We start from the raw sequence: 15,298 nt of genomic DNA, 5'->3' as shown, positions 1-15,298 counted from the left end.
GCACTGTCAATGCAGACCATTTTTCTCTCAGGTTGCTCCATTTTTGAAATACTTAGTTACTTAGATATGCAGTGGATACACAGAGATGCATAAATAATTAAAAACAGCAGTAATTATCAGCCATTTGTAGCAGTTTTGTAGACTCAGTAGTTGAAAGTGTGTAAAGTATGGGAGATGGAGCTCCCCACTGCTGGGAAAGTGAGAAGGCTTCTAGCTACTATGGATAGCTAATATTCTTCTAAATTACAAGTCATTCCTAAAGTATTACCTATAAAATCTCTCATTCAAAAATTCTCACTCGTGAAGTTGAATATTTTTCTGCAAATGTAAACAGTCAGAGCTTTCATTTGAGACTGATTATGAACTAAACAGGAGTATATTAAGTGGTCAAAACGGATTGCATTTGAATGCCTTTGCACTGAGTGAACTGCAAAAACTGTTGCTAAATGGAAGTTCAGTGTGTGATGCAAGCAAGAGATCAGAAGAGGTAAAGTGAAAGATTAGGAGAGTCATAAAGAAGAGAACTGAAGTACTTGGCAATGGAAACAGTAGTAGTGTGAGAGACGAAGAGAGAATGGGAATGCAAAAGCAACAGGGAAATGGGGGGGGGGGGGGAGTCAGGGTGGACAGGGAGATATGGCATAGGAAGAATGGATGTTGGAAGTAGCAGTGAATGTATGTACGTGGATGATCAACATAGAAATGGAAGAGATCAGGATGCAAGGGGTAGTTAAATCTGAGCAGATATATGTGTTAAGTAGTAATAAAAGTGATTGGGCAAGGACATGTATGATGGGAAAACAAGTGACTCGGGTAGGACTGGTTACAGACCTAAAAGTGAACTGTTGTGTTTATTTACAAATGCAAGGAGTATCAGAAATAAGGGAGATGAAATTGATTCAGTGATTGAGTTTATTTGTCCCAAAATCATTGGAATAAGTGAAACATGGTTGAATGAAGATGATATCCTAACTGGAATAGAAATGGAAAGGTACAGTGTGTTTTGCGAGGATAGAAAGGACAAGAAGGGAGGGGAAGTGCTGCTGGTGATATATATATATATATATATATATATACATACAGGGTGTTCGGGATAAATTTGACATATTTATAATTAATTATATTTTTCCGTAAGTTACATGTATTAACACACACTTCTCTTCATTTAAAAGTTTGGACCCTTCTTCATTCATATACAAGATGTCAGAAAGAATGGATAGCTGGAACCCACCTGAATCATGGAAGAGAATAACTTGTATCATGATGATTCGTGCCCGCCATCAAAATAAGGATATTACGACTGCTGCCCAATGCTCCCTGAATACAGTAAAAACAATCAGGCATGAACTAGAGACTTGCAATGGTGACTACGAGGATGTAGCAAGAAGAAAGATCCCTAGCAGACGATCTGATTGCGTTCGTACAGCAGAATTCCTCGCAAATCTGCAGGAACAGGTGTTGAAGAACCCTGGCATTGGAATTCGGGCTTTGTTCGTGGAGTTGCTAACTGTAGTCAAGCCCTGGATAACAAGGGTAGCCAATGGTAGGCCGTATGTATGGCAGCAGGATTCGGCCCCTTGCCACACCTCTGGGAAAAGTCAAAAATGGTTGTCTGAAAATTTCTACGACTTCACCAGTCCAAATGTTTGGCCTCCAAACTCCCCAGACCTTAACCCCATGGATTATTTTGTATGGGGCGCAGTTGAAAAAGACACCAATCGCACTTCCAGTAATACAAAAGCCCAGTTAATGGATAAAATTAAAACAGTTTTTGCGGCCCTTCCCAGGGAGACTGTAGCATCAGCTTGTTCGAGGTTCCGAAGCAGAATTGAAGCTGTGATCGATGCTAATGGTGGTTATTTTGAGTAAATCTTGTTGATAGTATTGTAATTAACTCTGCCTGTAATGTTTTTTTGTCAATTCATTAAATTTAATAGATACAAAGAAGATTTTCTTTTTCCTTACGAAACTGTCAAATTTATCCCGAACACCCTGTATATATATATATATATGGAACTACAAGGTTGGTGATTTATGTCAAGCTTAGCAAACAACTTGCAGCTATAGCATAAAGAGTTCAGCAGTAAAGTAATAAATGCCGCTTGGGAACTGAACAAAAGACATTTAACAACATTGATGTGTGAATGTATTCCAAAGGTCAAAATGCTAAATAAGGTAGGTGTAAAATGGATAAATGAGAGATTAAGCATTAAATCTGGAAGAAGGCACTTTGGATGAGCACAGATGAATAACGATAATAATCAGTTACATGAAGAGCAAGCCAGAAAGAAGGACGATTATGGTAAATTGCTGTTAATGGATGAAAGTGGGAGATTGATTCCTGCTTCAGAGAACAGAGTTGAGGTATTCAGTAAGCAGTTCATCAAGGTATTTCATCTTCAGTGTGAAATCAGAAGCTCGCGGTGTAGAGAATGAAATGGGAGCAGACTTAAGTGAGCGAGCAAGAGGTATATGAGGAGTTAAATAAGCTAGATGTCAATAAGGCAACAGGACATAATGACATATCACCATGTATCAAGGAGTTAATATCAGTCCAGGCCTATCTGTTTAACAAGTCTTGCAACAGTACAAGTCTCAAAGGAAGGCAAAAATTGTTCCACTTCACAAATATACTGATAAGGCTAAGGCAACAAATTATAGGCCAATCTGGAGTTGTAATTAAAGTAGTGGAGAGGTTGGTGAGAGATAGGACATAAAAATGGGTTGATAACAATGATATTCTTTGTGCATGTCAGCATGGATTTTTAAAAGTGTTTTACAAACTTGCTTATGCACTATAACAAGGTGACGAATGTATTGGACAAAGGAACCAGAAACCATTTTGCAAAGGCTTTTGATAGATTGCCACACAACACAAGTTGATCACTAAACTGAACCAGATAGGATTGGATAATAGAGTAATGAGCTGGATAGGTATCAGCAAGTTATGTATGGGGGGGGGCACGATCTCAAAAGAGGAAAGTCACTAGTGGTGTGCTGCAGGTGGTCAATTCTGAGACTATTGTTATTTATTTTGTATATTAATGATATTGGGATAGGTTTAACTGGTGATATACAACTGTTTGCAGATGACACAAAACTGGGGAGAATGATGAAGAATCAGCAGATGTCATGGCCGTACAGGAGAACTTGAATAGATTGTATGAGTGGGTAACAGTATAGAAATGTCAATTTAATATTGCCATGTGTAAGGTTCCGACACTTAGTGAGGAAATTTGAAGGAAGTTGAGGAGATAAGAGACCTTGGAGTAGTGGTGGATAAGGATCTGAAGTTCAGAAGTCACATTTCACAAGTTATAAAGACATGGATTACTGTGCACAGATTTGGTTTCCTGATTTTCAGGGTGATGAGGATATGTTGGAAAGGGTTTAGTCAGTCCAGAAAAGACTGACTACAGTGGTAACTGGTCTTTGGGATATGAAGACAGATTGAAGAAATACAGTTTGCAAATCCTTATGAATAGGAGAAAGAGAGGGAATATGATTGAGACACTGAAGATGGTAAAGGGTTGTTACTGGCTTAATGTGGAAGAAATTTTTCATAGAATGGAGGAAGGGGTAGAACAAGCAGAGGCCTGGAAGTTGTATAAGGAGTAAGTTCTTTGAACAAAGAATGTTCGGTCAGTGGAATGCATTGCCTAACACCGTGGTGAATGCAGATACACTGAATGAGTTTAAAACTAGATTTGGTGAGCTTTGTGTGTAACAGTGTTTGCCTCTTGCAATGAGTCTTTTGACTACATGGTGATCTCATGTTAATAATACAGCTTTATATCTACCTATTAGCACAACAAAAACAAGTATATGACACAAAAACTCAATTTGTTAGATGATTCTGGCCAAAAAGAAAATTGGCTCCATGAATGAATAAGCGCCCCACAAGAGACCCACAACAGGCAAGCTGCTTAAACAGAAAGAGCCAAGAATATTTTCTGCACAAATGACATGAGCATTTTTTTTTTCAACATCGAAGTAATCCTTTGGGCTATTTTACCAACTTCTATGAAATTGTCTTTCTTCTCTGATCTTCATCAACTTCTCTGTTTGCTATTATTTCCAAGTCCCCAGGCTCATCAATTTCCTGCGATTCAGTACCATCAATATGATACTCCAAATACAATCTTTTCAACCCAAAATGCACAACAAAAAGTGCATAATTTCGCAAGATTTAATTGACAATCATGATCCTTTGCCCATAATGCCAATTTATTTAAATCAGTCTGCAGGATATCTACATCACCTTTATCAATTATTGCTCTCTCCAGTTTTGTCTCATTTCGAAGCTTCTAGACGTCTGCCCTGTGGTCTTAGTTATATTGGTCAGACGTCTAGAAGCTTCGAAATGAGACAAAGGGAACACATTGGTTATATAAGAAATAACAGACAAGATATATCTGGCCTTTCTTCCCACTTCTCTACAACCAACCACGTTATTGAATGAAATAAACGTTATATGCCTTATATAGAAGAAAACTACCATTCCAGAATCTTCAAAGAAGCAGCTACAGTAACCCGTTCCACAAAAAACCTCAACAAGAATCAAGGTTTAATCCTACCTGATATATGGAAGACCTTAATCAGATCACTAAACACACATGAAATGAACTTCAGTGCAAACTACAAAATGTTTCTCAACAAGTAAATCATGTATCCGCGGCACGTGTATTGTTTCACTCTCAGTACTATTTTACTATTGAATTAGAATTGTCAGTTAACATCTAGCTTGTAATTTACTTTGCCTACCTTATTTGTATCCTGAAGAAGCCGACAGCAATAGCTGGCAAAACTAGTTGGTTATTAACTAGTTTATTAACACTTGACCAATACTTCTAAATAAGAGTTAGTTATAATAGCTTCTTTCTTTTTTTTTTTTTTCATTTGATTCTGTGCAAGGTATCCAAAGCATAGTCAGCTAGATATGATTGGCCATAGTTATGGATGCCTTACACAGAATCAAAAAACCTACTATGCTTCGCTTGTGTTCTTCTAGGTAGATATCCCAGTTTGACTAGCAAAGAACTGTGAAACAAGTGTCAGACACCAAAGATAAGGGCAATATAAACACCTAGAACAGAGAAGAGAAAGAGCAGATAAGGGCAGCCAGATTCAAATGAAAGCAGTACAGAGATATTTTTTTTAGAGTTATGGCTATATTTTCTGAGGTACATAAGATATAAGGAATAGTAATAGCATCACTAGAGTCTGTTTATAGAGAGGGATGTGAGGAGAAGGGAGGAAAAACCAATTTATCTTTTTAGCACTATAACCATTGGGCATGAAGGTAAGGCAAATAAAGGAGAGTTCAGCTGAAAGGGAAGCTTTGGTGGAACAGAGGCTGGAGGCCCTGTTGACAAGGGTTTTGATAACACCATGTCTGTTGAGAAGAAGGGGGTGGGGGAGATGATGTGAAAGTTTATGAATGTCTACCTGCATGAGTAGGTTTTCTGTAAATTGAGAAAGAAAGAGTGTTATTGAGAAGATGTGTCATTAGGGTATCCAAAACAAGTAGGCTACTATTATTTTCTTTTATTATGGCAAACTGGATACTGGTGTGCAGGCTGTTGAGGTAGAGGAGAAATGAGTCTAATCTGTCTAAGCCATGTGACCAAATAGAAAACACATCAATATATCTACCAGATAGATTCATTTTAGTAAAATTAGAGAATACAACCATGTTAGGAATAATTAATTTAATTTCCTGACGTTTCAACTGTCATATTAAGGTCATCATCTGGAGCATACATAGAAATATACATATAAAGACAAGCTACATTACATTTCTAACAGTAAACCAAAGTGACAATGGTTCAATCAATCATTATTCTACTGGCCTGACCTCTAGTGAAAAAAAAAAAAAAAACTACACCAAAGCTATATTCTATTTATAACATCATCAGAGAACAAATTCATATAGACAGTTTTAATACAAAGTAATGGCCTAATCCATAATTTAACAAGAATGTTATATTAGAATTACAATCCTTGATGATTGTTTACAGTACTAATTATAATTAACTCTTAAACCAAAAAGTTAAGTGGATAGAATATGCACCATCCATATTCTAGAATTGTTAAGATTAGGGTGATTGATAAGAATTTCACAGGCCTACTTAAATTTATGCTCATACCATGTTTTAGTGTGATGTAAACAACCTGAATATTCTACATAGAATATTCAGGGCATGATCAGAAAGGCCAGATTTGCCATAGTTATTAAATTTAATATGCCATTTATGTTCTTTTTTTCTGATAAGAATTGTGCATCCTGTTTTACCTATATAGGGCAAATTACAGGTGCAATGAATATGGTATACTCCAGGGTTGAATAAGTTTATTAATTTTGCAGGAGGTTTAAAGGTGTCATTAAGGTTGTATTTCTGTAGTATTCTGTTTATTTTATTAACATTCCATACATTAAAGGGATGTTTATCTGATATCCCTTTAATGTATGGAATGGTTACAGTTCTATTGTAATCTAGTTTATTTTTGTTTGTAATTTTCTATAAATGGAAAACAGTGTTGACAATCTACTGAATGTCCCATTTTGTGCCAGAGCATGACTGATTATAGTCAAAGGAGGTTGGAACTTATGTATAAATAAGTAAAACAAATTATTTCAACCCTTCTTTTGCTCAATCCAGAAAAATAACAATTTCCCATGAGATTACTTTTTCCGATTTATGTGCATATTATAGGTTTGTATTTAAAAATGATATCAAAATTCAAATTATCTGTGTCTCACTCTAGTATTTGTCAATGATCATCTAATCTCACCATGATGCATAAACCCTTTGTGCTTCTCACAAACAGTACTTGTGAAGCATAGATATTTTTACTCTTGAGAGCCACTTGTGGCATAAGTAGGAAATATAGACACGTTAACACAAGAATATTTTAATATTTGCCAAATATTTCATTCTGAAAATAACAGACTATCTTCAGTGGCTACATAGGAACCGTTTTTTAACAAGGTGGAATACCAACAACTGATCATTCAAAAGTAGAACAAGCCGAGTGATGTTATATTGCTAAGCATTAAAGAGAGGAAAAAATTTTCAGAGTGATGAGTACATTATACTTATTAATTCATTAATAATGTAGGAATTATTAATTAAATAATATAATTCCTACATTAGCTAATAATATTAGCTAATGTAGGAATTAAAAGTCTCAATTAAAAAATAATAATAATTAATGTGTTATCCTGATTAAACTTTCCCATATTTATAATAAGAATATACAGTCATTTTGATTCAAGTTAGGGCATTGAAATAAGGCCTCAGCACTTCCTTTAAATAGGCGTTCAAATTTATAGCGACAGCTGTGTAGAAGACAAGTCTTGGACCAGAGGATATTGTGGCTTGTTTCTATTCCGTGCTGAGCCAATCCAGACATCGGATTTGTTGTGCTGAATGTATGATTGATGTTCTTGAATTCTTTTTTCTATAGGGCGACCTGTTTGTCCAAAATAGGACAGATTGCAGTTACAAGGAACTTGATACACACCAGGCAGAGACATGGTTGAGCGTTTATCTTTAGAACTGGTAGAATATGTGGATATTTTGTTAATAGGTATATACGTGGCTGTTAAACCATATTTCTTCAGAATTCTTGAAATTGGTTCTGAAATCCCGGAAATATATGGAATTGGAACTCGTCGTATTGATTCTTTGTTGTTCTGGATTGGATTGTAGGAATCGAACAGATGTTGTGTGCTTTTTATCAGAGAAGCCGTTTAATTTCTTGATATGTTTGATAGTGGAAAGTTCTTTCTGTAATTAATGAGGAGTTGAACAATTGGTCCTAGCTCGTTGAATTAAACATTTTTATGATTCCTGTTTTTTTGATAAGGATGATGAGCAGATTGTTTGAGAATATAACGTCCAGTGAAAGTGGGTTTTCTGTAAATTGTTGTTGTTAGAATACCTGAAGGTGAACAAATGAGGAGGATGTCTAAAAAGGATAACTTGTTGTCTTTTTCAATCTTCATGGTAAACTTAATACGAGGATGTAAGGAATTGATTCCAGGTAAAAGGTAAGGAATCTCTGTTATGGGGCCACACTGAAAAGATGTCTGTATATCTCATCTAAAAGGATGGTTGATGGAATATAGATGAAAACAGGAAGTCTTCTAGATGTTCCAAATAAAAGTTGGCTAGAGCAGGTGAAAGTGGACTTTCCATGGCCATCCTTCTACTTGGTTGTAGAATTTGTTTTGACACAAGAAATATCCAGAGTGCATCACGAAATCAAATAATTTTATAATATCTTGTGGAAAGATGTCAGCAAGTAATTGTAAAGTCTCTTTGAGAGGTACATTAGTGTATAGAGATTCCACATCGAAGCTCACCATAAGATCAGTAGGTTGTAATGAGATATTTTTTTAATTTATTTAGGAAATCTGAAGAGTTTTTCAAAAAAGAATGTGATTTGCCTATATGTGATTTCAATAATTTCACTAAATATTTGGTTATGCGATAAATAGGTGAATCAATACAGTCCACTATAGGAAGAGGAGGAATATCTGTCTTGGATTTTGGGTAGACCATAAAATCTAGATGGTCTTGCAAAATGTGTTTTTAACCTTTTTATTGTGTCTGCATCCAAACTTATCTCATCTAAATTCCCTTCTAGTCGATTTGGTACTTATCCGATTCCTCAGCTAGTTCCATTTCTTTGCCATTCAGGCTTCTTATGTTGATAGTACCAATCTTGAACTCTGATGATGTTGAGTTGGGGTAAGTTTTAGGATTTAGTGAAAGTTGTCTACTTTAATTTCCAATAAAGTTTTTTTTCTAAGTATATTTTTGTTTCTCTGACTGCCCATCGGAACTTACTTTCTGGACGTCCTCATAATATGGAAAGCATAAAGGTCAAATGAACAATATCTATGCTTAGGAATTATAGACACATTAACACAAGAATATTTTAATATTTGTCAAATATTTCAGTCTGAAATAACAGACTATCTTCAGTGGCTACATAGACCATTTTTTAACAAGGTGGAATACCAACAATTGATTATTCAAAAGTAGAACAAGCCGCTTGATGTTATATTGCTAAGCATTAAAGAGAGGAAAACATTTTCATCAGAGTGATGAGTACATCATACTTATTAATTCACAATTTCAATCTTAATTTATAAATAACATTAGACTAATGTAGGAATTAAGTCTCAATTAAAAAAAAATTAATTAATGTGTTATCCTGATTAAACTTTCCCATATTTTTGACAAGGATATACAGTCATTTTGATTCACGTTAGGGCATTGAAGTAAGGCCTCAGCACTTTCTTTAACACGTTCGCTGCCAACTACGAGTATACTCTTAGTTGGTATATGAGCTTCACAAGCCAACTACGAATATACTCGTATGTCAATTACTGCCGGCTTCGAGATTATTCGTACTGACCTTGAAGGAGTGAAAGCACTTGGCGTGGCAGCGAACGTGTTAAAGAGGCATTCAAATTAAAGTCAGCATTAAAAAGACAAAGACAATGGAAATAGGCTTTGTCATTTTAAAGCTGACTTTCATACCATATCTATTACAACAGTTATTCAATTTAGTCAGGGAATCTTGCAGACTTGTAGTGGATTTGTTTAGAAGTATAATATTATTCACATAAAGCAAAGAGCTGAGATTAACACCTCCAATTTTGATATCAGGTTTAATACCACTTTTCTTCATGATGTGATCCATATAGATAATGAATAAGAGAGGGGATAATGTACATCCTTGTCTGACACCAGATTTAACATTAAACCACCTTCCTGTACTTCAATTCTAACTGCTGACTTACAACTCAAATAAAGACTAATATTGCTTGATATAATTTGATATAAAAACATTGAAAATATCAGTATGAATGGAGAACTTATAAAACAAGTAAAACATTTCAGCTACTTAGGCATGATTTTTAGTGAAGATGGTAAATTAAATATGGAAATAGACAACAGAATCAACAAAGCTGGTATGGTGAGAAGTCAACCGAATAAATTTATATGGAATAAGAGAGGAATTAGCCAAAACACTAAATTAGCTGTATACAAGACAGTATTCAAACCACTTTTAACTTATGGATCTGAGAGCTGGGTTAGTAAAACACTCCAAAGGATAGAGAGTGCAGATATGAGAGTCCAGAGAAAGATTAGGGGAATGAACAGATGCTTCAATGGCAATATTATTCAATGAATATTAGGAAAGAACTTGATATTGTCAGCATTCAGAATGCATTAGCAGAGCTAATCTCAGGTGGTATAGTCACTTAAGCAGAATGGGAGAGGAAAGATTAGCAAAACAAGTGTTCTCTGCTAAGTTGGCAGAAAAAAGACCCAGAGGAAGACCAAGATATAGGTGGATTGATACAGTAAAAAGTGCCTTAGAAGACAGAAATGTAAGACCTGATAATATTGGGGTTTTGACAGGTAACAGACTGACTTGGAGGAAAATTGTAGATAGGAATTTGGGACTGATGCAAATTTTTCATGTAGTACTATCATATCCTGTACACCCCTTGAGAGTATATTATCAGGAATTCGATGATGATCTTTCACTAATTTTCTACATAATTTCTGCCATTGTTCAGGCACTTATCATAGTGGGGCACCAAGAGTTGTATACCTTCGTCGTAGAAGGTTGCCGCCTGTGATGTAAACCACACATATTGACTGCTTCTTTGACCTCGTCGTCATCTTGAAACCGCTGGCCACCAAGGAAAGATTTCAGATGTTTGAACAGGTGAAAGTTGCTTAGCGCAAGGTCAGGACTATTTGGGGGATGATGGAATTGTTCCCAGCCGAAGGTGGCGAGAAGTTGTTACGCTGACCGTGTGTGGGTGGGCGTTATCGTGAATCAAAACAAAGCCCCTGGTAAGCATGCCACGTCGTTTATTCTGGATCACAAGACACAGTTTCTTAAGGATTTGGCAGTACATACTCGTGTCGATTGTGGAGCCTTACCCAAGAAGTCTACCAGCAAAATTCCTTGTCTGTCCCAAAACGCAGTGCACATGATTTTCTGAGTGGAAACCATTGTCTTCAATTTCATCCTGACTGGTGATGAGGTGTGCCTCCACTCCATGGACTGTTGTTTGGATTCAGGGGTTGCATGCAGCACCCAAGTCTCGTCCCTGGTGACAAGTCTGCTCAGGAAAGCATCGCCATCCTCATGGTAGCATGTAAAGAATTCCAACTCACTGCCCAGCTGATTCACTGTGTTGTTCTGTAAGCAACTTTGGCACCCAGCATGCACACAATTTCCGATAATTCAATTTCTCTGACACAATTTCATGAAGACATGAACATGAAACTTCTGGAAATTGCAGCGAGAGTGATGTCATAGTGAATCACCTATTCTGTCAAATTTTCTCTTCAACTGAACGTACCAAATAGTCAGTCACTAAAGATGGTCACCCACTCCATTCATCATTGTGCACACCTGTCCTTCCTTCATTAAAAAGTCTTACCCATCTTCGTACCATTGAATCACTCATTGCATGTTCTCCATAAACCTTAATAATGTGCAGACGAATTTCAGCTGCTTTAACGTTCCTCGCATTTAAGAAATGGATAACTGACCTAATTTCACATGCAGCGGACAATTCAATATTTTCTTAGACATTATAAACACACACACCAAGAAGCGTACACACACTGCAAGAATGTCTGAAAATGGCACCAATGCCTTGCTAAGGAATCAACAAACTCAGCATGCATGCGCACCATTGCAATCACAGCGCTGCAGTGAAAATATTTAAAAACGGAACTTACTTTCTGGACGTTCCTCATAAAATTATATTAATTGATAAATTAAAGTATTCCAAGCAATTAATTGCATTGGACCAATTAAGATGAGCGCTAATGTGCTTTGTCCTCTTAAAGCTTTCATACATTGATAAAAATGCAATCATACAATCAAATTGACATGAATTTTGTACCGCAGGTTGCATAAGTCACACGACAGCACACCCAAACCTAAATGGGCACGTGATGCCACTGGTTATTAGGTTTATGAATTTTAGGCAAGCCATATATCTAGGGTGGGCAGGAACTAAATGGTTTGATCATAATCCAGAGGTCTATGAGTAGTATGGTCTCTGAGCAGCACAGTCATTTTCTTTAATCACTAGTATTGATGACCACAGTAGTGGTACTCTTGTTGACTTCAGTGATTATTATATTATTGTCTTTGTGTAATTTAAAGAGAATACGCAGCTGGTGGTCAGAGAGATTTCTTTTAGGCAACAATACTTGCATAAGGATGTTAGTTATGTAAAGCCTGATGTTATTGGCAATAGTAGGAGGTAATTCTGCACGCAGCATGGAACTTGCCAAGGTGATACTGCAAATTTGTGGCCAAGACACTAATGGCTGCTGTATCGAGTCTTTTTGATGAAAGGGCAACAACACATTGAAGAGGCTGACTATGTGGCTGAGAAAGATTTACTAAGGTTGTCACACCTTTTGATATGTTTATCCTTAATTGAAGTTCTTATGAAATAGAACTTCAATTAAGGATAAACATATCATGAAATTGATATGTTTATCCTTATGAGATGAAATTCTTATGAGCAGTTTTCAGAAATATCAGAGAGAATACGCATGGCTCAGCATTAAGAACAAAGGACAGTTCAGATTGAAGAGAACTAAGGGCTGCATTAATAGCAGAAAAGTTACAAGTAGCAGTGATCTGTTAATGAAGCAAAGCTAGCATGTCTATAGGCACAAAGATTAGATGAATGACATTTTATCTTAAACTTAACACAGGTGGGTATAATTCCAGTGTCCCTGGAATCTTTTTAAGGCTAGCCAATTAAGTTCCCTGGCTAAATGGAGTTTCCACTTACCATATTGTTTAGCTTTGAGTGCTAATGCCTACTCCATGAAGAATTAACAGTCTAGTATTTAAGCTTATGTGCTACTTTAAATTCATTATTATGTTTAATGGCATGAACTTAGAGTTCCACTTAGGACTTTAGGCTTTTAGTCTTAATTTTTCCACTTACTTACTTTTTGAGTGTGTGTGCGCTTTTACAATTTTAAGATTGTATCCCTGACAATATCTTGTATGTTATTGTTCCTCTGAGCTGCATTAATTCCATTAAACCTAATAACGAGTTTAAATCAGCACATAAGCCTATACTAGATTGGAAAATAGTTATTCTAAAAGTGTATAGTGATACAAAAGCGATGATAAATTTACCTTCAATATATAGTGGATTAACTATATCATGACGAATTAATTCAAAATTTTCATGTCCAATCCAATGTTCAATATTTCTTTTACTTCCTGTGAAGAAATTATCGACCACGGTAACTTCATGGCCTCCACGCATAAGCTTATCTACTAAGTGGCTTCCTACAAATCCTGCTCCCCCAGTAACCTAACAAAAAATAAAATGCATATGAAACAGGCAAAACAAACTCCAGTTATAATATTATAAATAAATAACAAAATATAGATATTATATAATAAATATAATATAATATAATTATAATATAATTTAATTATATTATAAAATATTATATTATATTTATTATATAAATAATAAAATAATTTATAACACAGATTTTATTATTAAAAGAGTGTTTTGTAAATAACAATAAATAAAGTATAATCTTCCTTTTCAAAGATGACAAAGTATTGAAAGTTTTTTCCATTCGGTTATACTAGAAATTAAAGAGGACAAAAAATTATATAAAAAAAAAAAAAATCAGCTAACTAGGCGAGGCCATTTACAGGGTGTTCGGGATAAATTTGACATATTTATAATTAATTATATTTTTCCGTAAGTTACATGTATTAACACACACTTCTCTTCATTTAAAAGTTTGGACCCTTCTTCATTCATATACAAGATGTCAGAAAGGATGGATAGCTGGAACCCACCTGAATCATGGAAGAGAATAACTTGTATCATGATGATTCGTGCCCGCCATCAAAATAAGGATATTACGACTGCTGCCCAATGCTCCCTGAATACAGTAAAAACAATCAGGCATGAACTAGAGACTTGCAATGGTGACTACGAGGATGTAGCAAGAAGAAAGATCCCTAGCAGACGATCTGATTGCGTTCGTACAGCAGAATTCCTCGCAAATCTGCAGGAACAGGTGTTGAAGAACCCTGGCATTGGAATTCGGGCTTTGTTCGTGGAGTTGCTAACTGTAGTCAAGCCCTGGATAACAAGGGTAGCCAATGGTAGGCCGTATGTATGGCAGCAGGATTCGGCCCCTTGCCACACCTCTGGGAAAAGTCAAAAATGGTTGTCTGAAAATTTCTACGACTTCACCAGTCCAAATGTTTGGCATCCAAACTCCCCAGACCTTAACCCCATGGATTATTTTGTATGGGGCGCAGTTGAAAAAGACACCAATCGCACTTCCAGTAATACAAAAGCCCAGTTAATGGATAAAATTAAAACTGTTTTTGCGGCCCTTCCCAGGGAGACTGTAACATCAGCTTGTTCGAGGTTCCGAAGCAGAATTGAAGCTGTGATCGATGCTAATGGTGGTTATTTTGAGTAAATCTTGTTGATAGTATTGTAAGTAACTCTGCCTGTAATTTTTTTTGTCAATTCATTAAATTTAATAGATACAAAGAAGATTTTCTTTTTCCTTACGAAACTGTCAAATTTATCCCGAACACCCTGTAGCCCTATCTAATTTATGGAGACTGAGTGGGCAGTTCAACCTCCACTGGTACCAATCAGAGATAGATGGCCCAAGGCTATCACTAATTAAGCGGTACACAGTGAAGAGAGACGGCTCAAATGTGCCGCCATCTCGTGGTCTCTAACCCTAACACAATATATTTTTGTCTGAAATAATGTGGGTTCTATGGTCGATTTTCTTGAGTTTACAGGACGAAAAACCCGAGTTTCCGGGAGGATAAACCTGCTTGCCTGTGCCAGAGATCGACTAACTCGGGAACCGGTCGAAAAAAGGCTTAGAAAAATTTCCTCTAGTCGTCGACTAGACTCGAAACCAAGTCTTCCTTCGTGCGGCCAAGCGCCGTGGTGTATAAACGCCACATCCACTGAGCTACACAGGCTCAAGAAATTATATTATTAGTTTAATCCTTTATCCAAGCGTAGCAAACAAAGTTTGCACGTGAAGTAACTTAATGACTGGGCAATTCGTATATAGAGGCTAATGATTTCACATCACTTGCCTTAGTATCTCATAATGCAAAGCACATATACTTATGGAAATGTATAATGCTATGCATTATGGGAGTGATGTGAAGTCATTAACCTCTATATACCAGTTGCCCAGTC

General features: G+C 36.2%; 1 protein-coding gene across 1 annotated transcript in view; it reads right to left on the bottom strand.

Moving 5' to 3' along the window:
• The window catches only part of LOC150093364 (UDP-glucuronic acid decarboxylase 1-like), a 104,335-nt gene that overhangs the window by 45,230 nt on the left and 43,807 nt on the right, over positions 1–15,298 (bottom strand). Inside the window, exon 4 of the mRNA XM_090413347.1 lies at positions 13,222–13,402. Within this exon, the coding sequence (XP_090269473.1) occupies positions 13,222–13,402 (181 nt within the window). The remainder of the gene's footprint in view (positions 1–13,221; positions 13,403–15,298) is intronic.

This window comes from Typopeltis vanoorti, chromosome 24 (genome assembly GCF_054136105.1).
Source record: "Typopeltis vanoorti isolate ZY-2024b chromosome 24, IOZ_Tvanoo_1.0, whole genome shotgun sequence".
NCBI classification, from domain to species: Eukaryota; Metazoa; Arthropoda; class Arachnida; order Uropygi; family Thelyphonidae; genus Typopeltis; species Typopeltis vanoorti.
The sequence above is the reverse complement of the archived record's forward strand: the minus strand, read 5'-3'. Positions and strand labels throughout refer to the sequence as shown.